The 26420-nt window shown below is 39.9% G+C and overlaps 1 protein-coding gene across 1 annotated transcript; it reads right to left on the bottom strand.

Moving 5' to 3' along the window:
* Nucleotides 1-2794: 2794 nt before the first annotated feature.
* Nucleotides 2795-26189, bottom strand: cntn3a.2 (contactin 3a, tandem duplicate 2). Its single transcript, XM_030767812.1, has 22 exons — nt 26135-26189; nt 24354-24489; nt 21043-21218; nt 20528-20620; nt 19697-19900; nt 18800-18902; nt 18093-18277; nt 15650-15786; nt 15230-15359; nt 14103-14253; nt 13075-13202; nt 11682-11851; nt 8925-9042; nt 7839-7997; nt 7382-7531; nt 5978-6048; nt 5416-5650; nt 4873-4982; nt 4301-4487; nt 4006-4118; nt 3578-3743; nt 2795-2904 (listed from the first exon to the last, which is right to left on the bottom strand). The coding sequence occupies exons 1-22, from the start codon at nt 26187-26189 to the stop codon at nt 2795-2797; spliced, it is 3087 nt and encodes a 1028-aa protein (XP_030623672.1).
* Between the last annotated feature and the right edge of the window lie 231 nt (nt 26190-26420).

Raw genomic sequence — 26420 nt, 5'->3', positions numbered from 1 at the left:
ATGACCCTTAACCTTTGTGAGAATGTACCACTGCAGATGCACTGGATGTGACTGAAACTTCCCACATATGTAATGCATATACGTACTTAGTATGCTGTTTGAAAATTTGCTGGGAGTCTGTTTTCTTCAAAAATTTCATTTGACTGTTTCTATTATTGGAAGGAATTAAAATAACCAGTACTGATGCTTGTGTCCTTGTGATGCTTGTGATCACTGAATGACTGAGATGTCATTAAGATTTCCTTTCTGCAACACTTGATCTTTTTATGTATTAAAAACATTCAGTTCACAAAACATAAAATCCGCTAAAAGAAAACAAACCCACCATACTCACACTTACAAAAATGATCTCCAGACAAGTCACATAAATCAACCGGTGTATATGTGTATGTGTGTGTGCATGTGTGTGTGTATGTGTGTGTGTGTACATGTTACCTTTCTCCTGCTTTTAAATGTTTATTTCACATAAGCCAAGAAGGCTTAGCGCCCCTGTAAACACAAGCAGATATATTGTGACCGTCAACAAGAACATCAGAGGGAACACACAAACAATAGTGTGACCAGGAAAACAAACAAATAAACAAAACACACACACTGACCTTACATCCTTCAGACACCTAAATGCCAGCATAATCAGAACCAAACAAACGAAACATGCAGAGGGTCTAATCTTGAATTTAGACTTTTTCTCTATATTCACAGCTCTAAATCCCCAGGAGAAACACCCTCTGTCTTGAGCGTGAGCCCGGACCATTATCACCCTTTTTTTCATTTACTCTGCTCTTTTCACTTGACTAAAAAAAAATCAAGGCCTGAATGTAGGTTAAGGGATGAAGGAGTTCCAAATCATTACCTAATAAAACACACAAAAGTTAATCTGACTTTCCGGCCAACTGACAGCCACAGACAACACTACTGGGCAAAAGGTATCCCCATTACTTCCATGAGGAGACACAAAAAACAAATCTCTCTCTTTATCAGTGTTATCTGGACTGGCCTGATATAGCTCCTCTTGCCGTTCACAATCCATCTATCTCTCAGAGCTGCCATGATAGCCATTATTCTGATGCACATTTGGTCAGAAGACCCTTCGGCTATGCTGTAATTTATTAGGATGTTTTAATGGCTTCTAAATCACCGCCAGGGTCTGACATTACATTTATCACATCCCAACATAAAATAGACCTCTCTGTTTCCAACGCACTCGGGTCAGACCATCTCTAACCCTCTGCCACTGTTGAGTTGTGTCTGTGTGTGTGTCTGTGGGTGTGTGTGTGTGTGTGTGAGCTGAACGCGTGCCCCATATTATGGTAAGCATCAGAGTGTAAATCAGTCCAACCAACGTGGCTGTTGGTTGGTCTGATTTATCAAATTAATCTAAAAGTGATTTTTGTTCATCTCATAGTAATGAACAGAAGGTCAATCATAATTTAGATGCATCTTAGCACAGTGTGTCCACCAAACCATGCATTCAGTGCTAATTAAATCAATTATTCTTCATTGCTCTAAGATGACAATATAGTTCACTTTCTCAGTCAGTCAACAGTGAAATCATGTAGGCCTTCAGTGTCGTATAGTAGAGTGATTATTCACAACAAAATGTAAACTGTTAAACTGTATAAATCATATTTGAAGTAATTTTGCAGTTGTCGTATCAAGAGGCTATCAAAGGCATGTGAATGACTATTCCACAGGAAATTACATCATGAGTTGGTCTAGCCCTAAATTTTGTCTCAGTACAAGACAACATCCAGGATAGTTCACTCTACACAGCACATTTCTAAGTTTTGATGTTCCATTGTAAACTTTCCTGGAAAATTTCATTTCATACTTATTGGACATTGCACTAATGCCTACATTCTCACAATTGTTTGGCAAGAGAGAACTGTTTGAGTGCTCTCATACAGCAACTGCATTTACACTCGTGAGTGTGAATGCTTATGTATAAACACTGAATTGTGTCTATATAATCCATAATTACTCTCTTACACTTAATTACTGGCAAATTTGCTACTTAGTCCTTCTCATCTCCAATCTGGTCCATATCGGGCCAATATTTCACACCTATCTGACAGTGCTCCCTGATCGTCACACTTTTAAAGTTTTAGGAGACAATGAGCCAAACACTACATTATTCCCACTGAGGCAAATGGTGCCTTTGTAAATAAATTAAAAATAAAACACATCAATATGGATTTTTAAAAGGCACAGAGACAAACAATCATATATCTAGGACATGAGTTAGCCTCGGCAAAGCCTCTACCAAATCATTATGGTTTCACAACATGTTTTGATTACTTCACTACAAAAACATTTCAGAACAGTACGACTTCATATAAAAAAAAAATAAATAAAAAAGCATACATTGAGTCACATTGTAGCAAAGCAACAATGAAAAGAGACTTAAACTACTTTGGCATGTACATGGTGGTAAGGCATCTGTTCTTTTCAAGGGCTTGCTGAGGCAAAGGAAGAAGTAGTGCATACTGCATACAAGTCATGAATTTCCCCAAAAAAGTAATACAAAGATACAAATCAAACACGCTTTCTAAACAAAAAAGTCAAAACATCATCAGTGTTTCAGCACTTGCCATTGCACAATGATACACTGTAAATAACATGCACACAAAAGCCAACAAATCCATGTTTGTGTTGATATGCACTATCACTCCCCTCTCCTTGCTCTCAGTCAAAGGTTTCTGGAAGGTTCCATATGGCTGAGTGCATTACTCCAAATGGTTTCAAAAATAAGAAAAGCGTCAAGAGCCAATCTAAGCAGAACGAATTTAAATCCTTAAACACTTTCCCACAATGTTGGCTTAATCGTGGAGAATGCAGTGATGAAGAGGAGAAAGGGGGGTATTGGGTTTGGTCTCCATGCTCTGGAACCTCGAACACTCATACCTGAAACACAATGAAAACTCATGGCAGCACACTAAAGGATCAGATAGTTTTTTTTCAGTTTTACAGCAAAGCCCTACACTGCTGTGTAGCTGAAAAGATAATTGTTTGTTGCTGCTTGTTTGTTTCTCGCAGTTAAATCAGCAATGTAAACCTCCATGCTATTTTAATCTTTTTTTTTCTGCAGACGCAATGGTAATTCTAATCACTAATTCTATGCTTTCCTAAATACGGAAATATTTTCTGTCTGAGGTATCATTGCCATTTTCTCTGTGGAATGCTACACACATTTCTCTCTGAAGCGACACTGCTCTTAGCAAAACAGAAAGGAGTAATAGCTTCTTATAGAAATTCACGTCTTTATTTTTTCATGAGAAAGTGGACGTGCAAGCAACAGGATGAAAAATGTGAATAATAAACTGAGGAGAGGAGTCTCTGGTGTGGTTTCATCTGCCTCCATTACTCTGTATTCAACAGGGGACAGAAAAAGACAGGGATAGATGAGAGTAGCACTACAGAGCTAATAAAGATACAATTGCATAGCCCAGGAGAGGGGGAACAAGGGGTCCACTGTGGACACCCAAAGAGAAAAATAAAAGAAGTGAGACCTCATTTGGAAAGACAGCTTTCAAGACTGAGAGAGAAGAATTACAGGAGGTGGGAAATCAGAGCTTACTGAGTTTGTGAATGGAGATGAGTTCGGTGGGCGTGCCTTCCCCTCCATCACTCAACGCCCTCACCTGGATGACGTAATCATCGTCACCAGGTAGACTGAGCTCGACCGATGTCAGGTTTGTGGTGACTGTGTTTATCTCTTTATGTCTGTGCCTCCTGTAAGACACCTGAAGGGAATAATTTAAAATGGGTGTGAGATACACGGAGAGAGGAGCCCATTTCCACACTATCAGCGGTAAGTCTAGAACTATGTCACTCTGATAGATGATTATGAAGCCAGATTATGTCTGTTTGAGTAGTGTTTGCATGTAGAGATCAGGATAATTCAGAAATTTCCTGAGGCAACAGTACAATTAAAACGTCATTAAAACACTTTCAACAACAGTTGGATTACATAATGTGTAACAGGAACATTTGTAGGAACTTTACTTGGTATCCGGTGACTTCTGATTCCATTTCCATGGCAACCACAGGGTCCCAGTGTACCGTGAGCTTTGAGCCAATCAAGTTCCACTCCACATTCAGAGGTGGTTGTCCAGGTGCTGAGGGAAGCGAGCCAGGTATGTGTCATTACATCTCTGTGCCTTAAAAAAAGTTATACTACCATCTTTGGCAAGAGCTTGAGACTTAAACCTCTCTGAATTCAACAAAAGCTCCTGCCTATTATTTTCCCACTTGCTTTTATGAAAGAGAAAACTAAAAGGTTGCATTGTGACATACTCACGAGATTTTTTGGTGGTGGCGTTGATGGAAGAGGAGAGTGGGCCTGTACCAGCAGTATTGAAGGCACTCACTGTCAGAAAATACTGACTAAATCCCTTTAGACCACCAATAATGACAGAATTATGATTGGCAGATATTCTCACTTTGCCCATAGTTTCTGGTTTGGTGTCATCCTCCCAGTACACAACCTGCATTCGCATGGAAAAACAGGAAAGGGATAAGACTATAGGACTATTTAACACAGTATTGTAGCACCATGGCAACAGGGATGTCTCCTGGGGTGGAGTGACATAAATTGGAGACACACAAAAGCAGAGTTCTGTCAGCACTTGTGATTTTGTCAACAAGACCAAATAAAAAGTTGCTTTTTCTATAGGTTGAAATGGTTTTTCTCTTATCTGTCGATTAAAACATTTGATTTTTTGTAAATTCTAAATCCACTGGAAGATTGGAAGATTACAGTAAGTGGAGGTGGAAATGCTGGGGTGTATGCAGATAGATGGTGAGAACTGACCTGTCGGGGGGGGGGGGGGGGGTTGTCATTTCCATTTGGAACTAGGAATGCTGCCTTACCTCATAACCCAGAACTCTTTCAGGAGTAGGGGGAGGTGCCTGCCAGTTGACTTCAATTTCAGATGCTGATATACTTCTGGCCCAAACTCTTTCTGGCACTCCACCTGGCTCTATAAGGATGGGGTGGGGGTGGGGGTGGGGGGGGGGGGGGGTTAGCGTTTCTTTTCACCAAATATTAACATCACCAGAAGCACAAAACCAGCTAAACTAGGTCTGCATCAAATTATAAAATATACATTTAAAAACATATGCATTTTTAAAGCCATGAAATAATACCATTTAATGGGAAACCTGAGAGACAGAGAAGAACTTTATCCACTCAGATATTCAATTAATACCACAGCCTGCTGTCAGGCCTGATCTCTCCTGCCACCATTCAGTGTAATACCTGATATCAAACTGACAATTAAAGAGGTGTACTTGAAGTCTCTCCATTCTTGTCACTCACTAGAATGTTTGCTGTTTAAAGACCACCTACTATGTTCTGTCTGCCTTCTTGTCTGATTTTGTCAGATTGCCTGGGTTGGGAATTGTCATTCTTACCTTCCTCGGCCGAGAACACTGTGGTTACTGGGCTGAAAGGGCCCTGGCCTTTGGTGTTGAAGGTGCCAACCTTCACATTAAATGGAGAGAATGGGGGAATGCTTTCATTGTGGTAAACATATCGAGACAGTCCTGGAGCTGACGTGACGACGTGGGTCCAGGTGACGCTGCCCAGCGGCCGAAATGCGATGATGTAACCAAAGCCATCACCGTTTTGCAGCTCCTCGGGCACTGGCTGAGAGTTAAACACAAAACTATAGTGATATTAAAACACATACACACACCAGCCTAAGCCTCAGTGCCAAACAATGCTACTCCATATCTCAGTTTGCCATGCAGAACAAAAAAAAAAAACAGAAGTCTCTCAGTCGAGTACGGTGAAACGCTCAGAATTATGAACTGTGGTCTGAAACGAATGGTGTTAAGGGCCCCAAGAGCTCAGGTAAAAAAAAAAGCCTTTTTTTTTTTTAACTGAGGCAATAAACACCCCATTCAATTCCATTCAATTAGGCAAAAGCATTACCTCGCGCTGAGGGAGCAGTAATATGGACAGATGACTTACCTCCCATGTTACCACCAACTCTGATTTGGAGCCGCCCCCACCTCCAACATTGGCAGGCGCCACATCAGGGACTGTGGAGGAGGAGAAAAAAAACAAACAGATAAAGAGCTCTCAGCTCGACACCAGTTGAACATGCAGCACCTGCCTGTCCTTGGTGCTTTTTTTGTGCTCCTGCCTTTTGTTGTATTTCAGACCTCATTTTCAATCACAACACAAAATGAAAGCCTGGTCCCTTAGCAACTGCTAAGTCTTTTATGAAGGTTGTATGAGTAAGCCAGGCTTGTATGTGCAACTGAATGTCACAATTTGAACAAGAGTGTCTCCATCTTAAGAAGAGAAAAGGGCACTTGTTCATCTAGTGCTGCAAAATACAGCAAATCTTTGACAATATTTGTCTCTACCCATGCCAGATAGTTGTGTGAAAACAAAGCTTTATATATGTCTGTGAAGATTCTCGGTCATCAAGGTCATGGCCATCCCAGAAGGGTTAAATCGGGGGTAACTTAGTTGTAGACGTTGAAGATGTTTCACCTCTCGTCCAAGAGGCTTCTTCAGTTCTGACTGACTGGTGGGGAATCCCAGGTGTTTAACCTCTGTGGGGTCGTTTATCAAGGCCATTGATGGTTCGTTGTTGCTCCTGGTTGTTGTAACGACAGTCATTAGAGTTGTTGGAGTCACCTGAGGCCAAGTGTAAATGACAGTAGTCGGAGTTGTTTTTGGAGTCACATGAGGCCAAGTGTGAATGTTTGTTAAATGTCCTGGGAAGGGATGAAAGCACAGCTTTGTGGGTGGGCGATAAGTGGTGTCGTAGACCTCTTCCTCTGCTGAAGGATGGTTTCTCTACTTTAACATAGATAGCCTGTTTCAATCCTCTCTCAAACCACCTTTCATCCCATTGCAGGTGGTGAAGAAAAGAAGAATAAATGCAACAACATCATCATCCCATACATGTCTGGGGAGGTTCTCCAGAAAGCGGGTTTAATGAAAACTCTGAGTTCGTTAACTGAAATAAATGACCCCACAGAGGTTAAACACCTGGGATTCCCCACCAGTAAGCCAGAACTGAAGAAGCCTCTTGGACGAGAGGTGAAACATCTTCAACGTCTACAACCAAGTCCTGTTGCCCTCGATTCAACCCTTCTTGGAAAAGCTTTATATATGCAGCAGATGCAGCAGACTTTAATTCAACTCATTTAAGATTGGTATAGGTAGTTTCACAGTGTGGGAGCATAACATTTAAACATTCCAATCTCAAATATTTTGATATTCTCAATGAAGTAACTAGTGTACTTAGAAGAAAAGGTTCTACTAGTGGAATGTGGCTGAACATTCTATCAGTTTCCACTGAAAGATTATGCTGCCTCCGTGACTTTTGTTCTATGTGAGTAAGACAGCTAGACTCACCAGCATCTTCAGTTCTTGTCTTCAGAGAAGTAGGACTAGGTTCTCCAATACCCACACTATTTCGGGCTAGAACCCTGAACTCATATTCTACCCAGGGGTTCAGGTCCACTACAGTAGCCGTCAGTGTATTTCCATCAATTACCTCAGGGACTGAGAACAGACACACCAGATGTAGACTTAGACACTGCTGTGCTAACATCAAGAGCAATGCTTTTTAAAACTAGCATTTAAAGAAAGCCTGAACTGTCATGATACTTGCAAATTCCTTTCACATAGTTTCTGAAGGCATGGTTTTAAAACTGAATTCAAACTCTGGCATGCAGCTAAGGATTAAGTAATTATTTCTTGCACTAAGAGAACTTCAGCTACTGTAATTTTGCTTATCTTTCTATTTCCTTCTCTCTCTCTCTTTCTTGGCTGCTTGGTAGACTGACTGTAGTTAATGCTGTTCTGTTACCCGTGTCTACGGCTTGCCAGCCAACAGTGAAAGCCGTCTTGGCTTGGATGATATAGCTGGTGATTGGGCTGCCATTATCCCGTCCAGGACGCCAAGAGAGTTGAGCGGTGCTGTCTGTGATTTCCTCCACCGTTACTGAGTCCGGGGGTCCAGGGGGACCTGACTCATTCAGACAATTAAGAAAGTTAGCTTCCCACATTATGCTAACCTCTCAACCTTCCGCTGAAGCTTCTATCTCATTACAGCAGAAGGGCTTTGAGCTATGAGGCCATTTCCAATGACTGTTATTACATCTTAGGCTGTTTCAACACAGCAATACAAGCACTTTTTTGTTTGGAGGTAGTCTGAATTACAGAACAACAGAAGACCTCCCCAAAAGTTCTGACTTAAACACTTGTCTTGTAATGTATTGATCAAATTAATGTTAAGAGACACAAGATACATACACATTTTTGACCAAAACTGACATATTTCAGTGCAGAATTTTAGAAAATGCAGACAAATTCAAGAATATTTGAGTATGTGAGGTTATCTAACCTTCCTATTACTAAAAGACTTTTTTCAGGGTAGTGCTACGGACATTTAAGAATGCCAAGATAATCTTAACTGAAAGCTATTGATCCCACTCAAACTCATTAATGCCCTCAGACAAACAGCTTTGATATGTTCCACTAATGAACTCATACTAATTGACCATATAACTGAGGCTCTATTCATTATTCAATTAAATTTCCTTTGCAGTGCGAGCACAATACATAATCAATTTCAGTCAGCCTGTAAGCCTTGTCTGTTGGCACTGGACATGTGTATTCACATTTCTTTTTTGTTTTTTAATTCTCATTTCCTCTGGAGAGCAGCCTCTAGTTGTAAATTAGTGAGCAATACAGTTTAAGGGAACGGATTTAATCAAGTCTGTTTTACATTACAAATAGCAAACTATGCTTTAAAATGCTGCTTAAATCTTGAATGCACCTCTCACTGTGAGGTTTAATGCTTGGACTGTATTTCAAGATTTAAAAGTGTTAACTAACAAAAAAGGAGAGAGACAGAGAGAGGGGGGGGGGAGAAAGAGAGATGTCTTCTTACCTTTCACAATTAAGATTGCAACAGCTGACAGACTCTCGACGTCTGTATCCACTATGCAGATATATTTTCCTGCATGACTTAATTGAATGTTTCTTATCATCAAATCACCAGAGAGACTCTGCAGAGGAACATGCAAACACAGCAGTGGCAGGTGAGTAAAGATGTAGGAGTCAAAGTCAAAAGCACAATTTATATTCCTGTTCTACACACACACACACACACACAGAACTGTTACTCCAACCGCAAAACACATATTCTGCTGTTTTGCTGCATCTTGTTCACTAATGGCTGCAGTGAACCAGATACAGAAAAAGACAAAACAAAACTAAACAACAACAACAACAACAACAACAAAAACAGAATATGTTTTTTTTGTGCTGAGATTTTGCAGAAGACAGTTTGAGCTGCTGAGGTAAAGTCTGAGATTGTAGGGTTTTCTGGAAAATTAGTTTAATAGGAAAATACAGTTCATCTCCATTGCCAAAGACTGTCTGATTACATACATAATATCCATACTGATTAAACAGTCCTTCTGGTTTTCCAACAGGTCCCAGCAGGTAAACAAACCTACAGGCAAACAGCTCACTGATACAGTTGAGCTCCATAACCAATGACTGCCTGATTGTACATAATATTCTTACTGAACAAATAACCCCTCTGGTTTTCCAATTGGTCCCAGTGGATAAACAAACCTACAGGCTGAAAGCCACTAATTAAGCCGCAATCAAAATAGCAAGTGAGTCTACATTTACTATGTAGATGCAATGTCAAATGCATCAGCAAATATAAATAATAACAAGTTAACTCTATACAACTGTGTGTATTTTAAATGCCAATAAGAAGTTGAGTCTTGCAAAAATAAGGACATCTCAAATGAAAACAAAATTCACATTGTGATTTAAACTGAAAAAAAAAAACAACTCTAATGTGGCATATTTAATTTGATTAATCTCATTCAGTCTTTGACTTTTATCTTTAACATTAAGATTAAGAAGCTGTTTTCCCTCAAGTATGTTGACAAAAGTAACACAAGTGTTTGTGTGTGTGTGTGTGTGTGTGTGTGTGTGTGTGTGTATGTGTGTGTGAGTGTGTGTGTGTATGTGTGAGTGTGTGTATGTGTGTATGTGAGTGTGTGTGTGTGTGGGTGTGGAATAACTCTACATCCAGTAGGTGCAGCTTTATTTCTTTACGTTTGTGTAAATGCCTCAACCACATTTGGTGTACGTGAAGTCATATTACTACTGCCAAAAAACCGCACCTCATGCTGTATTTACAATATCTGAAGATGCCTGGAAGTCGCATTTTGGCAAATCTGAGATTAATTTGCATCTTTAGCAGTAAGAGAATTAGGAAGCAGATTTACTTTCATTATGGAAATTAATTCATCTGAGCTGTGAATTTTCATAGATAATCCCTCATGATGGATGACATTACAGAGTTAATGGGAAGTGAATCTTATTATAGTGAATCTTATTATAGATAAAATCACAGCTGAAGTGTGTGTGTGTGTGTGTGTGTGTGTGTGTGTTTGTGTGTGATTGGTTGGTGTGTGTGCTGTTGATCAACTGTTGATGATTTTTCCCAATTTGTCTGCGATATCTGAGCTTTTAAATTAGGGAAATTTCATGTAAAACCAGACAATCAATCCTTCACAGTATGTTTCGCATGTGCCCAATAGCTTGCCCAGACACTAAAAAAAAAAAAAAAAAAAAAAAAACACAAATCCAAGAAAAAAAAAATGTCTGCTCACAAAGTTTGATTAATAATTTGTGACTTTAAAATAACCCTTTAAACCAAAGGTTAGCTGAAGAGCTGGTAATTAATGTACAAACTATCTCAAGAACTGACTTAATCAAGTGGAGCTTAAACTGACACTTCCTTTAGGAAACATTATTTCCTGCTCAGAAGTTAATTAACATTCTTAGCAGGAGAACAATTGCATCACCAAGACAAGTGGATTTTAATGAGTATTTTTACTGCTCAGGAAAGCACCATTGCTATTCTAATCTGGCTATTCAAAAAATCATTTCTGGGTGGTAGATTTGACAGATGACTTTTAAGGTTAAGTTTTAGCAGGTTGTTCAATATTCTTATCTAAAATCAGTGACATACACTGGGGAGCAGAAGCTCAAGCAGACATACCTAAATTAGTACACAATTCCAACCAAAACAGCCTGGAGAAGCCGCAACAGCCTACTCTCATTGGTTTACACAAGTGAACATGTCAAAAAGTGATGGGTAAACACACATTGAGTCATCTTACCATTTGTTTCATCACTTTCACATTAAAAAAAAAAAAAACATTTTCTGCAAAGTCCCCACAAAATCCACGTTTCACATGAAAATTTAGTAGAAATATCAATACATTTATCAATAAAAGTTATTAAACCTTCTGTAAGCAAGTCAGCAAGTGCAGTATACAGCACTGGGGGCTGACTAGACTCCTGTAATAGCCTTTCATAACTGCACTTCCTTCATCATTTCTGAACATAAACCGAGGAGTTCTGCATTTTTCAGCACGATTCTGAAATTCTTTTGTGAGTAAGGTAGCAACTCAATACAGACAGATAGACCTATTACAGATATTAATATAGACAGAAAAGAGCACATCATGTAGCACTGGTTCAACATTATGCATACTTAAAGAGACTACGACAGGATTTGAACTATGGGCCTTATGTTAAACACTATCCAAATATCTTAAAACGAGTGTAAAAGAAATGGAATACATACAGACAGCCAAAGAGCAGTTCTTACCCCTCCCACATGTTCATAGTGTCGGTCCTGTCTGTTGAGAGGTTGACCGTTGAAAGCCCAGGAGAAAGACACATCCAGAGCGGGGTCACAGGCCACCTGACAAGGCAGAACGATGCTCTCCCCCACAATGATTTCCATGTCCACTGGACCCTGAGCAATCCTGGTCGGATCTGACCCAACGTCACATGCAATTTCACCCGTTAAAATCTCCATTCAAAGGTATACAGTCAAAAACTCAATAAAGTGATTTTTGAATTTTCAGAACTATATTGAAATCATTTTTCCATGCACTGATTTCTTGTATCCCTATGAAAAATGCATCTGTACTGCTAGCATTTCAACCTTAATCAGAGCTTTAATAAATCCATGTAACTGATTTAAATGTGCAAAGGAATTTATCTCAGTATAGTTACATGTAACATATATTTCCTCGTGCATCTATCAGTGGATGCAGACAGATATCCAAGATTTAAAAGATTTTTCTCCACCTAAACTGTTCTAATATCTGTTAAAATATTAATGTCAACAACATACAGTTTCCATATTCAATGTTATTCCTGTTTTACAAACACATATAGAACCTTGTGCCGTGAAACTCATTAATCATCTGTTACAGTGAATTTCAAAGTGAAACTCATACAGTAGTAATTACAGTAGCACAGTAATAATGTATCCAGTGTATGCTGAGTTAAATCTAATAAAACTGAAGTAGTTGTGCAATTCACTTAATCGCTACAATCTATGGAATTATACAGAGAGTACGTGTCAGCCTTGAAAAGCCATCAAAAAGCTTTCTGCTACGAATACATTAAAAAGGGCAGAAAAAGTTCCATAGAAACAGAGTTCACAACCTCATCCATAACACCTCCGTAGCTTCCCTCAGAAAGGAAATTCATTTGTCTGAATGTGTTTGTTTTTTCTGCAGCCCGAGGGTACAAAGAGGTCAAGTGGGTTTTACACTAACTGCAGCCCCATACATTATTCAGCTCCTCTCCAGATTTGACTAGGAATAAAACAGCTTGATATTCTCAAATGCCCCACAAACATCCTCAGACCCCTCTTCATGGGTTGACCTGTCCCTTTGATCAAGATTATTTGACGTGCTTTAGCAGAAAGTACAGGTCAAGCTACTAGAATTGATTTGTCTCTGTATTGCTCTCAGTCAGGCCTAAAGACAACTGGCATCTGAAATCCAGTCTCAAGGGCTGGTTAGGCAACACATGTTTATGTTTGTACAGTACTGGTACATTCAATTCAACATGTCAACAAATCAGCAATTATCCAGAGGGAGTACAGAAGCAATACATTATTTTGTACTGAAGGAATTTTGTGAAGATGAATGAAAAAATATTGCATAGGCAACCAACTGTTATATGGCTCTATACAAAATTACCTGTGACTAGCAATCTTCCAGTAGTGCTTGTGGTTCCAAACTGGTTTCTGGCTAGACATGTGTAACTTCCTCCATCCATCTTTGTCACATTTGTGATTCTCAGGGTTCCATCAGGAAAGAGGGTTATTCTGCAAGAGACACCATGAGGGTCTCAATACACATACCAAAAGTCTCAACTCCCTCTTAGGAGAGCATTGACTTCTGACAGAAACACATTTCATTTTGGAAGATCTGAAGGACCACAAGATTGCGTTTTATTGAATCTAGTCAATAAATCATAAATCAGTGTGTGAGTGTACACGTGTGTGTGTGTGTTTGTGTGTGTGTGTGTAACGTGCTTGGCTATATTGTTCTGTTGGGCCCTTATGTGGGTGGGAACTGATTGATGCTGGCTCACATTCAGTGTAGCTGGCTGTAGATGACTCACACATTATAAAACCTGAGCACACATTCTAGCTTGAGATGACTGACTGCATATTACACCAGCTTTTACCATGTCATTCACACAGCTTAAGGGTCCACTTTTGGTCTATATTACTACCATCGCATCAGCTCAGCACCAGATAGATTGTAACTTGAAAATGTTCTTCTCCAGAAGTGATATCATGCTGTAATATTCTGAGACCATATGTTTGACAGTTGTGGTTTTCAGCCCATGTGCTTAATGCCAAAGTACAAGCCAACTAGTCAAGAAAAAACAGCACACTTCAGCAAAACATATAACACAACTTTTTATTTTTAACTGAACTTGCTTTCTTTTAAAACACAATGTAGCCCATGTCCCCCATTCCTCCTGTAATGGTGTACTACAACCAGTCATTTCACACTTCTAAGCACCCCTCAAAAAACCTACTCAGCCCAACACGAGTACCATCTGATGACTTCATTCCATATTTATGAGTGTTCTGGTGGACCTGTGGCAGGTATGTGGGAGCACTTCGTTCTTCTGATAACTGTTAAGATTATGAAATGTCAACAACTGGCTTAAAGGGGAGGGGGTGGGGGTGGCAGCTGACAGTGGGTGTTACCTGTCATTGCTCTGAATTGGGTCTTTGCCTTTCTTCCACACGGTTACTGCTTGGGGAAAAGCTTGCGGCTTACACTCCAATATAACCACACTGCCTGCCTTGGCTTTCAGTAATGCTCTCAGTGGGTTTTTGGAGAAGTCTGGGGGTGAAGCTGCAACAAACAAAAATAAAAACACATGTACACACTGTGAGCAATAGTGTTAATGAGAATATTTACAGATGGCAGTAATCCTAACATACATAGCACATGCTGCTTACTGATGTTGAATATTCAGAGAATGTACCTGCAGTGAGTAGTGGGCTGTTTGTTGGACTTTCCGCTTTTGACTAATGCTGCTGCTTAAATTTCCTGTTTGATATTTGTGGAAACTGATTCATGCACTGGTCATGTTCGATATGCCTGTGGTCTCAGCATGCACAGTGACCCAGACTATTTGGTTATTACCTAATTAGGTGACTACGGTAGCTGTTCTTCCTTGCGTATACATCATTAAAACGAAAGCTAAACATGCTACACTGATTTAGCTCTGGAAGTCTTAGAGTTACTCTCTCTCTCTCTCTCTCTCTGTGTGCGTGTGTGTGTGTGTGTTTGTGTGTGTGTGAGTGTGCATATGTGTATGTTTGTGTGTGTGTGGTGTGTGTGTGTGTGTTCATGACACAGAGGGATAAAGATGGTGTTAGTTTTTCCTCCCTCTGATGCACTGGGTCGGTTCTGTTACGCTGTCATCAGAGGGAGACACTCGTACCTCAGGTCTGCTGCCCAATCAATACTGAATTTACATAACTGAGAGACAGTAAGCCTGCACAAACAGAGCCTGCCCAACTTTCATATGACTGAACAGATGTGGATATGGGCAATCTGAGATGGACATGTCACATGAATTTGTTGATATTATTTCAACACCCACACTGATTTTCTTTTATAAACCCCTGATGTATGAATATGATATCATCAGTGAATACTGCCAATTGATTTGCATTATTTGACCCTGACTAACTATATCCAAATTAAATCAAACTGCCAAAATATACAGATGGTGGGAATGACAGAGGAATCGTAACAGAAGAAGATGAGGACAGTGCAAAGGGTAAAGAAAAGGAAAAGAGAGGACCGACAGTGATCTTACCCAACACCACCAGCTGAGCACTGTAGTAAATAAGGCCGTGTTTATTCTCTGCCACACACTGATACATGCCTACATCTGAGAGGTTTACTGCACTGATCATAAGGGCACCACTTTCAATCTGAATCCTGCTCTGTAAACGAGAGAGAGAGAGAGAGAGAGAGAGAGAGAGAGAGAGAGGTGTGTATACTGATGTTTATATATATACTTCAAGGAAAGAAAGAGGGACAGAAAGGAAAAAAGGAAGAAAGAATCCATTTCATTAACAAAGTTCATACACTGTATAACAGATAGACACATATTAACTATTTAGATTTGTTACTTTATTACTCCCGGCTACACACTACAAATTAACACTGGAAATAAACATTGAAATTATACATGCATTCAAAGCAGTGAAAAGCAGTATACTGTTGTCTTTACCTCTGTAGCCAGCAACTCTCCATTCTTCAGCCAGCTGTATGAGGGCTTTGGCTTTCCGCTAGCCTTGCATTCCCAAAACAGCCGCTCATCTATGGACAAGGCAGTGTCCCGCATGGTTTGCACCCATTGCGGTTTGGCTGACAAATCAAAGAGCATTACAACACATCAGCAAGATACTGTGATTGTAGCCTCACCATAGCACTGAGGGAAACAGCTGAGCTGTGAATCTACATTTTCACCAAGGCATGTCTGGGTGACAGCCAGAGTTCCTGAAAACATTATGTGATGAGAATTGTAAAATCACTTTAAAGAAAAAACATTTTCATATATGTGTGTGTGTATGTGTGTTTGTGTGCGTGTGTGTGGATGGGTGGGTGTGGGGGTGTTTTTGTTATTTCGTCAGGTTTTTTTTATTTGTGTGTGTGTTTGTGTATACCAATGCTCACTGTTGTAAAATCACTGACTGATTTTACAACAAAGCAAAATCATAACAACACTATTTCTTTGACTTTATGTTGGGTATTTTGCACTCAGATTTATATGCATGTGAAATTCCTCCATTGCAGCATTATTCGAATGAAATTCATCATTTAGATTAATGACTTAATCAATAAATAGTTGACAGATTAATCACTTTCAAAATCATCATTAGTATCAGCCCTAATGTGAATAATCATAAGTTAGGTCATTACAATTAAAAATCCACTGTTAAACAGACACATGCCAAGAGTGCTTCTGTCACTAACTATTTTGCTTTTCTCTCCATCATCTCTGTTTCTCCCCCCTGTTTCTCTCTCCTTAGGCCTCTTTGAAGGGCTTTTATGGGCTGATGTGACCAGTCAAGCTGCCCTGACCCCCCTGCCTAATGACAAGTCATTTCTTTGATGCTTGTAGGGCAGGATAACCAAAAGACAGGGAGAGATCCATCCATGTGCAGCAAATCTTCTCAATAAGTCATATGAAACCCAGGAGGAGCCCTGATGTAACCCAGATTCAATCTGTATCTTTAGATTCAATCTGTATCTCAATGAATGCTCCATGTAGCGTGAGCGATGGCTTTCCTGAGCCAATATGACAGAGGGAGGGAATGGTTAGGATAGAGAAAAAAAGCTACTCCCGGTTTTATCCAACCAATATTGTCCCAATGTTTCGATGCTATTATGATTTGGCTTATATGTTTGGGAAGCATCAGCTATGATATTTCAACAAGACAACAAATATATTTTGACAATACATTTCGACTAGATTCAGTGTGTATGAAGATGTTAATACAACTGTTAAAGTGTTGAGCAAACATGCGGCTCAGATGTCACACGCTTACAGCTCTGTGGTAAACACAATTCAGATCTATTTCAACAGTCGTGCAAAAAAAAAAAAAAAAAAAAAAGATACTCTCTTAGGGCTGTAACTGTGTTTCTGTCAGATTTGTTTTAGGGAGAATTTAACACCACTTCCACTTGTTAATATACACAATGCACATACTAGTTCAGTGCTGTCAACCTCAATTACAGAAGCCTCACTTAAATTTTGTTCTATGTGGCCATGGAAACCATCAGGCTGAGACAGAGAGAGCAAATGAAAGAGAAACACACTGACAACGAAGTAACGACTGAACACTGAGAGCAAAATGACAGAGCTGACAAGATTCTCCTCTTTAAATCCGGAAGACTGCTTTATGTAAAGAAAACCTGAGCACAACAACACAAACAATAATAATCATGCCATGGTAAAATGTTCTATTCTTACTGTTGAAAAAAAACAAAAATCCCAACAACAACAAAAAAACAACGTGTACTGTTGCACCTAATCATAGCCAAATGATATTCATGACACTTCCAGTATTAGGGCTTTTTTGTCCAGTCTCACAATCAGTAAAGCACATAAAAACCCAGTGCTGATGGACAGATTTTGACAGAAGTGCAGGCAACACACACACAGCCAAGATGTGTAAAAAGGGGAGACAAAGAACACGCACAAAAAATACAATACAATTCTATGTGCATACACACGCACAGACACACACACACACACACACACATGTATGTGAATGAATGCACACAAATGTATTTATATCTAAATGTAGAAACAGATGGATGGAGAGGTACGCTAACCTTATGAGTCACCCTCAGAAGGGTTGTAGAGATACAGTTCAAGGTTTAACTACATTTTTGGTGCTTAGGAAATGGTCAAGCCAACTGGTGGCATTTAGCACTGATACAGTTAGTCACTATAAAACCTGTGACACTGAAAATTCACACATTAATACAATGTAAGTGAAATTACAAAGACTGAGAGATAACACTGCTCCAAACAAGTGATGAATCTGCTGGCATTCTTGAGATCTAAAAAAAAAATGCTTCAGCATTGTTTCTCTAGCAAAACATTACAAACCTTGGGGTGAAACGGATGTTCTCAGTTAAAAACAGTTAAAAACAGAACCTACCATGAAATGCCAGCCGTCCTCTCACTGTGTTTTTGCCCATCTTGTTCTCTGCTACACACTCGTAACCTCCTGCGTCCTCCTGCTGGAAACTGGGAATTTCTAGCACCACATTAGAATTCCTCATCTTTACTTTACTGGGAAACGGAACTCCATTTGCCCTCCTCCATGTTATCTCTGGAACCGGACTTAATTTAAAAGAGAAAAGTAATGAAGGAATTTATAACCTTGCAGAATGAATGTTATATATATAGCTCCCAAAAGTGTGTAACGTGTTCATTTCTCAGTCAAATTTGTTATTGCATGCTTTTAAAAATGGACAGAATAAAGAAAGAATTCATTAGACTCACCAGAATAATGAAGCTTTTTTTTTTGTTCTTAATTTCTCTCCTCACTACACAAGTGTCTTAATTGACTTTGGTTTGTTATAGTACAACATTTCCAGTTTAATTACAGGAAGAAGCTGAGAGAGGGCGTGTAGCTCCTCAGCTAATGGGATCAACTGAGGCAGAAAAATTGCTTTGAGGAAAAATGCACGTTCACGTGGCTCTCCACAAACATAGCCTAACAGCCAGGATTAAAAATGCAAGGATCCGACGTGAAAAACACACACATCCACACACGAGCCCACACACACACACACACACACACTTCAGTGACAGACTGGCTGGAAAGGAAGGGAGGGCATAACCCAAAAAAAATCTACTTACTTCCCTAAAGCAAAACACTCCAATGTAACTACTGATCCTTTAGCAGCTGGAACGGTGTCAGGAAAATGAACCTCTATTTTTGGCTCATATTCACCCATTGCTCCTACAAAACAAACAAAAAAAGTATTTTTCTTCCCCATCCATTATTTATATGTCTTCAAACATCGGAAAACAACACAAATTTCTGAACAAGCACACGCACAAAGAGGTTCTTCAGACTAAACATGACTTGCTATTAAAAACTGATCTCTTCTATTCACAATTAAACAAAGTGGATGATTCAGACCTATTCTTAGTCAGATACAATATGGTAAACTTTACCACTTGTGGAGCTCCCACCTATTTTATACAGCTGGTAAATATTTAATTCTTGCCACTGGCAAGGTTTCTTTTAAGAGAAAGCAAAAGCCAGTGCTAGACTCACTGAAAAGTTTCCTCAAATGCGAGCAGTGATGCCCTGGGGGAATTTTATAGTTCATGACCTGATTTCCCAACAACATCAAAGCATCACGTCCACTATGAAGTCAGTCACATGATACAAGGTCATTCTATGCATTTCCTAAAAGCCCTGGAAACCAATGCTCTGAAGTGAGTAATTAATTTGCTAGTGCCTCCAGACCACCCATGGAGCACTGCCAAGTGAATGAAGATAGATTTTGTTCACAAATAGAACATGAATGGACTATTCTCAAGTGGAGCTATTGCAACAGGTGAAAATATACATGAAATACATTTAAAACAAAGTTACAAAAAGGCTGACTGCTGTGTTTCTTAAACAAAAATGAATTTCAATTTGTTCCCCAAGTTGTTTACACTGAACTAAAATGGAAGTGAGTAAAACTGAACTAAAACTGAGATGACGTAACGCACACTTGGAGTACAGACACGCAAGCTTACCGTCTGTCCTAAGAACCAGTGGGGTGGGGGAACTGAGCACTTTGTCCTTAGTGATGCGATTCACTACCACACAGGTGTAGTTGCCTACATCCGACGGCTCCACTTTGGCGATGTACAGGTTCCCAGTCTCCTGAGAGACAAAGCGGCGATTGTCTTGTTGGACGAAGTAAGGGTACTCATTGAAGACCCATGCAAAGGTAAGGTCTAGAACGGAAATAAGGGCAAAATAAACCAACTATTGATAAGATATCCCGAGCCAGGATTCTTCCCATTTGAAATCTTAAAACAGTAATCCCACAGGGGAGAGGAGGAATCACATCCTTCATCTGTCACAGAACCCCTTAGTCCAGGACAGATGAAATAAGCATCAAAGTAATAAGCTAGAAGAGGGATTTGCTAAATATTAATTTGGGATATCTTAAGACTGAAGAATATCAGAATCAAGATCTTTGACAGGGCAAAACAAATACAAACAATTACAATATCAAAACATGAGCACGGGGCACACATTTTATGAATATAAGAAACACTTGTACCATCAACATCTGTAAGCACAAAGTGACATAGTGTGAATGCAATTTTAGGCCTAAACAGAACTGTGCACAGCAGAATGGCCTGTCGTACAGTCTGACAGTACACTTTAAATTAACAATTAATCTGAGCATTTCACTTTTGGCTTTAAGCACAATATTTAATTAGTTAAGCACTTGTCAAACCATATAATTTCGTTATAATATTTTAACCACATCTTGATCATTTTAAATCTTGAGGATACCGGTTGACAAATTAGAGTATAACTGGGTAAAGTTAAGACAATAACTCTCTGTTTACCTCCTGAATATGTCGGTGTTCCACACAACAGAACAACTCCCTGCCCCTCTCGCACAGAAACTGCACTTCTTGCTTGGGTTTTGAGACTCAAATCTATGTCATAAAGAACAACAAAAAAAGATTAACAAAGAATGAAACCATCTCAACAACTGATGCACACACAAAACATACACACAGTCACATATACAAATGCATACAGACACCCACACACACACACGCAGTCCTAAAAACGTCATGAGAAAGAAAAATGAATTAAAGGACAAAATGACACAGCAACGGGTCTAATTAACATGTGACCTTTACTTATCTCAGCCTGTCAGGTCAACAGCTATTGTGTGGAAATTAGCTGCATTATCAACAGCATTCATTTAATAACGTTCACACTGTGGGGGAGGAGAATCTATTTTTTACACCCACTTAAGCGTGTTTGTGGTTTCAGTCAAATCAGTTATGACACATTGTCAATTCACATTGGGTCTTCGCATATAAACAACAAGGAGGCTCTGATGATTTACAGGCAAATTTGAGGCTTGCTCTCCTGCTGCTGATGGCTCCATAAGGGTTGAATGCAGTGCACTGGTATGTCCCTGCGTCTTGGTTCCTGTCCAAATTCCTAATGATCAGGTTTCCACCAGACAGCACATGCCGTTGGTCCATCCTCAGATCAATAAGAGTCCCGTTCAATGTCCACCTGTACAGACACAGATGCAGACACAATTACAACAATGGAACAGAGAAACACAAAAACACTGGCTACTTTATGCAGTACACTGGTACACTGTACCAACTCCACACTTCAACCATAACACATCTGGAAACAATGAATATCTGGAATATTAAAAAGATACATTCATAAACTGTTGAATAATATTTTGAAAAGCTGTTGTTAGTAACTACTAGTGTCTTGTCAACAGGATCACATGATACTACTGGATATTGCTTGTGTCTCAATCTTGTCAAGGACTGTAAACTGTGCTGGAATTACGCAAATCTATTGTTTCAAGACGTTTAATGAAATCAGTGAAATGTTCTAGTTCCAGAATAACACATTTTTAAACCGACAATGGAAAACCTGGATTAATAGAGAAATCTGATAAGTTATGTATACGACCATGGTCATTTGATGAAACTGAAGTGTTGGGTTATTACATCTTCATTAAGGCCTGATTAATCAAACGACAAGTCACCCATTCAATTTCATCACACTTTATCGAACGAGTCATTACGAGACAGGAGCCGAAAGCACCTGAGATCTCATCAGACAAAACATAGTCCAACCAACAGTCGTAGACTTATAGAAAAGAGAGCTGGAGAGAGAAAGAAAGAGAGATGATTTAAAGCTCTTCTTTTCTGCTGCTGAATATTTAGACATGATGTCGTGTGCTCCCAAGGTTCGGTTATAGCTCTGCGTCGCAGGCTCCCACCCCAGCAACACACACTGCAGAGCCCAACACAGAGACACTCAAACTCTCTCGACACCAACACACACTAGCATGAACATATCACACTGGAGGAGAGAAAACAGACGGTGAGAGAGAGAGTGAGAGGAAGAGAAAGGCGGGGTAGAAAATGAGAGTGAGAGATGGAGAGAGAGAGAGAGAGAGAGACTCTGAGGGAGGGAGGAAAGAGAGGGGGGGGGCAGAGAGAGAGAAAGAGAGAGATAGAGAGAGAGAGAAAGAGAGATAGAGAGAGAGAAAGAGAGATAGAGGGAGAGGGAGGGGGAGAGGGAGAGAAAGAGAGAGTGTGTTAATCCTCCTGCACCCAGAGGCTGATATGGCACTGAATTACCATGGTGCTGTGAGTGCAGACACCTCACTTGTTTGTCAGGGTGTTGGGGGGGGCCTATCCTCCCATAGCACTCAGCATTAGCACCTCCTGACAGGGCAGCCAGGAGCTGCCTCTCACAAGCACACTAACCACCTACATGTTCACACACTCCTCTTTAAAAACAGCAGGATCCCTTTCTCTACCATCACTCTCTCTCAGAGTACACCAGGTTAACTGTGTGACACATTTATAGCTCAATCTGTCAGTTCATGAAATAAAAACGCGTGTGGTCCCAAAGTCAAACAAGCAATCAAGCACTGGGGATTTCCTCCCTGTTTCCATTCATTTCCTTTTTACATACTGCCATCTCTTACGGCACATGAGGTAATACACAAACATACCATCGCAAACACACCTAATTTGACAAACCTGTACATGGGAACAACTCCATACTGATTGGGCAGGACCGCATCAGCACAAACTGGTCACTCAGCACGAATCTCTGGCCTTCACACCACACAGCAAATTTAATAGTTAACAGTGTGGAATACCTACTTAAATTATTTTAATGATTTGCAACATCAGTACTCCCAAAATCATGCTTTGGTAAAAGTGAATTATGTAAACATTTAAAAAGTGTTTACGTAACCCGAAATTATGCTCTTGCAATTCATTTAACCACGGACATTTACTACTTTGTCATTCAGTCGGTATCCTGGTTCTATGGACAGCTCTGGGATTTTTGTTGGTGTGAACTCATATTGACCCTGCTGCTCCTATCAATTTTGTATGAGGGAGGATTCATTGATATGAGAAGACTGCGGCCCAAAGTAGAACTCCTTTCACTTGTCTCTAGCAGCATCCCCCTCTCACTCTCCCTCTTTTCCTCTTTCTCCTCAGCCCCTCATACATCCCTCCTGCACCTGCAGCCTACCCCTGGAGACTGACTCACGCTGTGACTGCCTCAGCTTGCCCCAGCATAAGAACGCTCTCTCTCTCTCTCTCTCTCTCTCTCTCTCCCTCTCTATCTCTCCCGCTCTCTCTCTCTCCCTCTCTCTCTCTCTCTCTCTCTCTCTCTCTCTCCACCCCCCTAAAACTGTTATCACAACCCTTTGCTGGCTGCCAAAAAGCCTCCTTGGCTGCCACACATTCTCCCTGAGCCAATCAGAATCAGATATGTAGAACAGCGTCTTGTCAGAGAAGACGAACCCTGGCAGTGTGTCCTGTATAACACTCTCCACAACAGAGCAAAATTCATGTCCAGTTCATTACACCATTTTACTGTTGGTTGTTATGTGGCCAATACAAACCAAATCTTTGATCAGATTTTAAAGTTTTGGGAATTTGCATTTTATTTATTTCATACATTCATTCATTTTCAAAGCCACTTATCCTAATTTGGGTCGCAGGGGGTGCTGGAGCCTATCCAAGCATTCATTGGGCAAAAGACAGACAGGTCACCAGTCCATCGCAGGCATTTTATATGTGTTTGACATTTAAAATGGTTAATATTTTTTTTGAATATCTGATTATTTATCATGATGTGATTTCTCTGACTGAAGAAGGCTCTGGAAGATTGAGTCTATTCGCTCATTTACTGATGCTGATACCTACTTACACTGACGCTGAGACTGGATAGAGTCTGCAAATGATGCTTGGCCCTATGTCAATGTATTTTTGTCATGAAGTGACTGAGAAAAAAGGAGTAAATTTGACAGATATGGAGAACTATAAATTCTGTATTGTTTTTGCCCTTGACAGGGAGAGATTGGGGGAACAATCTAAAACCATCTACCATAGGCCTTTGTGAAGTTCACAGTCATGCCCAGGGAATTCTGCAGCTGGGAGCTGCTGACAATACAGCTCTCTTTCGCCAGTGCATAGTGAGAGACTAAGAAGTGGGCGTACATACAATGGGGTCACAGATTCATTTATCACTCACTTTTAATCAAGGCTGAGAGGGAGGAACTAACAGGGCAGGTAGTGGCACAGATTTCCATGATCAATGTGAACATACAGACACAGAAATGGTGAGAAAGGGAAATAGTAGTATTCTCACCTGTATTGTGGTGGTGGGAGGCCCTTGGCATCACAGGTGAGTGTGGCCTCCTCTTCAGGTAAACCTGCAGGTACTGTCAGATCACTGGGCTCCATTCGCCATTTAGGTCCATGAAAAGACTTGTAGTCAAAACACTCTGTCAGAGGATCAGCCAGAAAGTGAGAGAGAGAGAGAGAGAGAGAGAGAATGCAGAGAATGCAAGGAGAATCTGAGTACAAAGCATTTTCTTCAATGGTTTCCCCAAATAATGCGAAATTGAAACATGACAAACCATGAGAAAATATTACCACCAACAACAGCCCAAACATAAATTGTGAAAATACTATTTATCTTTGCATGTTTGTGTGTTCTTACTGTTTGTGTAATCAAGCAATAGATAAGTGTGTGTGTGTGTGTGTGTGTGTATTTGCATTTGTCCACTAACATATACTTAAATCCTGTTGCCGTTGTTTGGAGTAAAACTGAATTGCAGTGTTGATGAACCCTGCTCACTGGGAGAGTATTTAGAGAGATTATTTAGAGACTGTACTTAGGGTACTTAGGGATGGTTCAGTAATAATAGAATAACAGATCACATGTAAGGTGAAATTTATGTTCACAGGGGGATTATATATTTATGGAGGACAGAGGTGGAAGAGGGGAGGTCATGCACACCGTATGTGGTAAGGATCAGCTATTGACATCAATGATCCATTATCCCTGCATCATTATTCTCTGTTTCTCTCTCTCTCTCTCTCTCGTGCTCTCTTTCCCTCTCTCTAAGAAGCTCTGAGTAAGCACTAGGTGAGACCAACAAATAAGAGGTGTGATTTTCAAAAGATTGGATGTCGGAGAAGTCCCGGGAAAAAAAAATGCATGTGTCTTGAAAATTGGCCAGAGGGTGCTCTGTTTTTAACTCTGTAGCTTCTAAGTATTGATTTTCTACCCATGTTGGCAGCAGGTAAAATGATCCAATAAACTGTATGATGATTCATACACTGGCAAAACAGAGGGAAGATTGGGGATAGCATAGGTATTTGGGAGAATGCAAATTGAAGAGAACAATTAAACTTGCACGTCTTAAAGGGATAAAAGCTATTACTATGAAACATGCTGGCATTTCCTTTGAGGCTGAATTATCTACAAAAGCCTCAAACCTCACCAACACCAAATAACACAATTCATTTTCAAAATGACTGCACCACTTAATTGAATCCTAAACAAACAAGGCCAGAAGAACTCTCTCAGCCCTCTTAGTCATCCCATTCATTTTATGACCATCAGTAACCTTGGTGCTGAATGATACACATTTTAACACCAAAATGGATTTACAATCCACTAATACTTTGAGTTCAGCTTTTTATTTGAAACAGAAAGACAGATAGACAGATAAACAGACAGACAGATAGATAGATAGATAGATAGATAGATAGATAGATAGATAGATAGATAGATAGATAGATAGATAGGTAGATAGATAGATAGATAGAGATAGTTTGTCTTCATTTCACCTTTCAATTCAATTCAAATCAGTTCAATTCAATTCAACTCGATTCAACTCAATTCAATTCAGCCAACACAGTTAAAAGCAGGTTGACAGAACATTCAGCCTGTGGCCCACGTGTGAGCAAGCCAAAGGTAAAAGTATTTTTTATACAGTTAGCAGTCAGAGTATTGTACAGCTTGACTTCAGAGATTACCACAAACATATGTGTTGACTTTTTACTTAAACATTTCAATGGACAGTGATACCTTGAGAAGATGAAATAACAACAACAACAACAACAACAACAAAAAATTACCTGTAAAATACTCTAGGACTGATACCAGCAACACCTGTTTCCATAGTAACATCATTGTCGGCAGCCCAGGGTGAGCAAGACTTTCATCCAGGATTCTACAACTGTACCACGCTGTCCCTTTGAGTGGAATGGCCCTGAGATCAAATCACAGTAAGGCAGACATTAAAAAAAATGATAAGAACTATTTTCTTGTGGTTCTGTAAAGTGGATGAATAACAGAGTGGAAAGAACTGATTTCTATAATTATAAAGATGAAAAACTGTCCAAAATTACTTTCTGTAAAACC

The sequence above is a fragment of the Chanos chanos genome, chromosome 3 (genome assembly GCF_902362185.1).
Source record: "Chanos chanos chromosome 3, fChaCha1.1, whole genome shotgun sequence".
Taxonomy (NCBI): domain Eukaryota; kingdom Metazoa; phylum Chordata; class Actinopteri; order Gonorynchiformes; family Chanidae; genus Chanos; species Chanos chanos.
This window is presented reverse-complemented; position numbering and strand designations above follow the sequence as displayed.

Bases quoted from the DNA above. Each gene is read 5' to 3' on its own strand.
- cntn3a.2 (XM_030767812.1), bottom strand. From the start codon at position 26,189: ATGATGTTACTATGGAAACAGGTGTTGCTGGTATCAGTCCTAGAGTAT. The intron at 13,203-14,102 runs GTAACACCCACT...TGTCTCTTGCAG, and splicing joins CCAATTCAGAGCAATGACAG to AATAACCCTCTTTCCTGATG. The intron at 9,043-11,681 runs GTAAGAACTGCT...GTTCCTCTGCAG, and splicing joins ACTATGAACATGTGGGAGGG to AGTCTCTCTGGTGATTTGAT.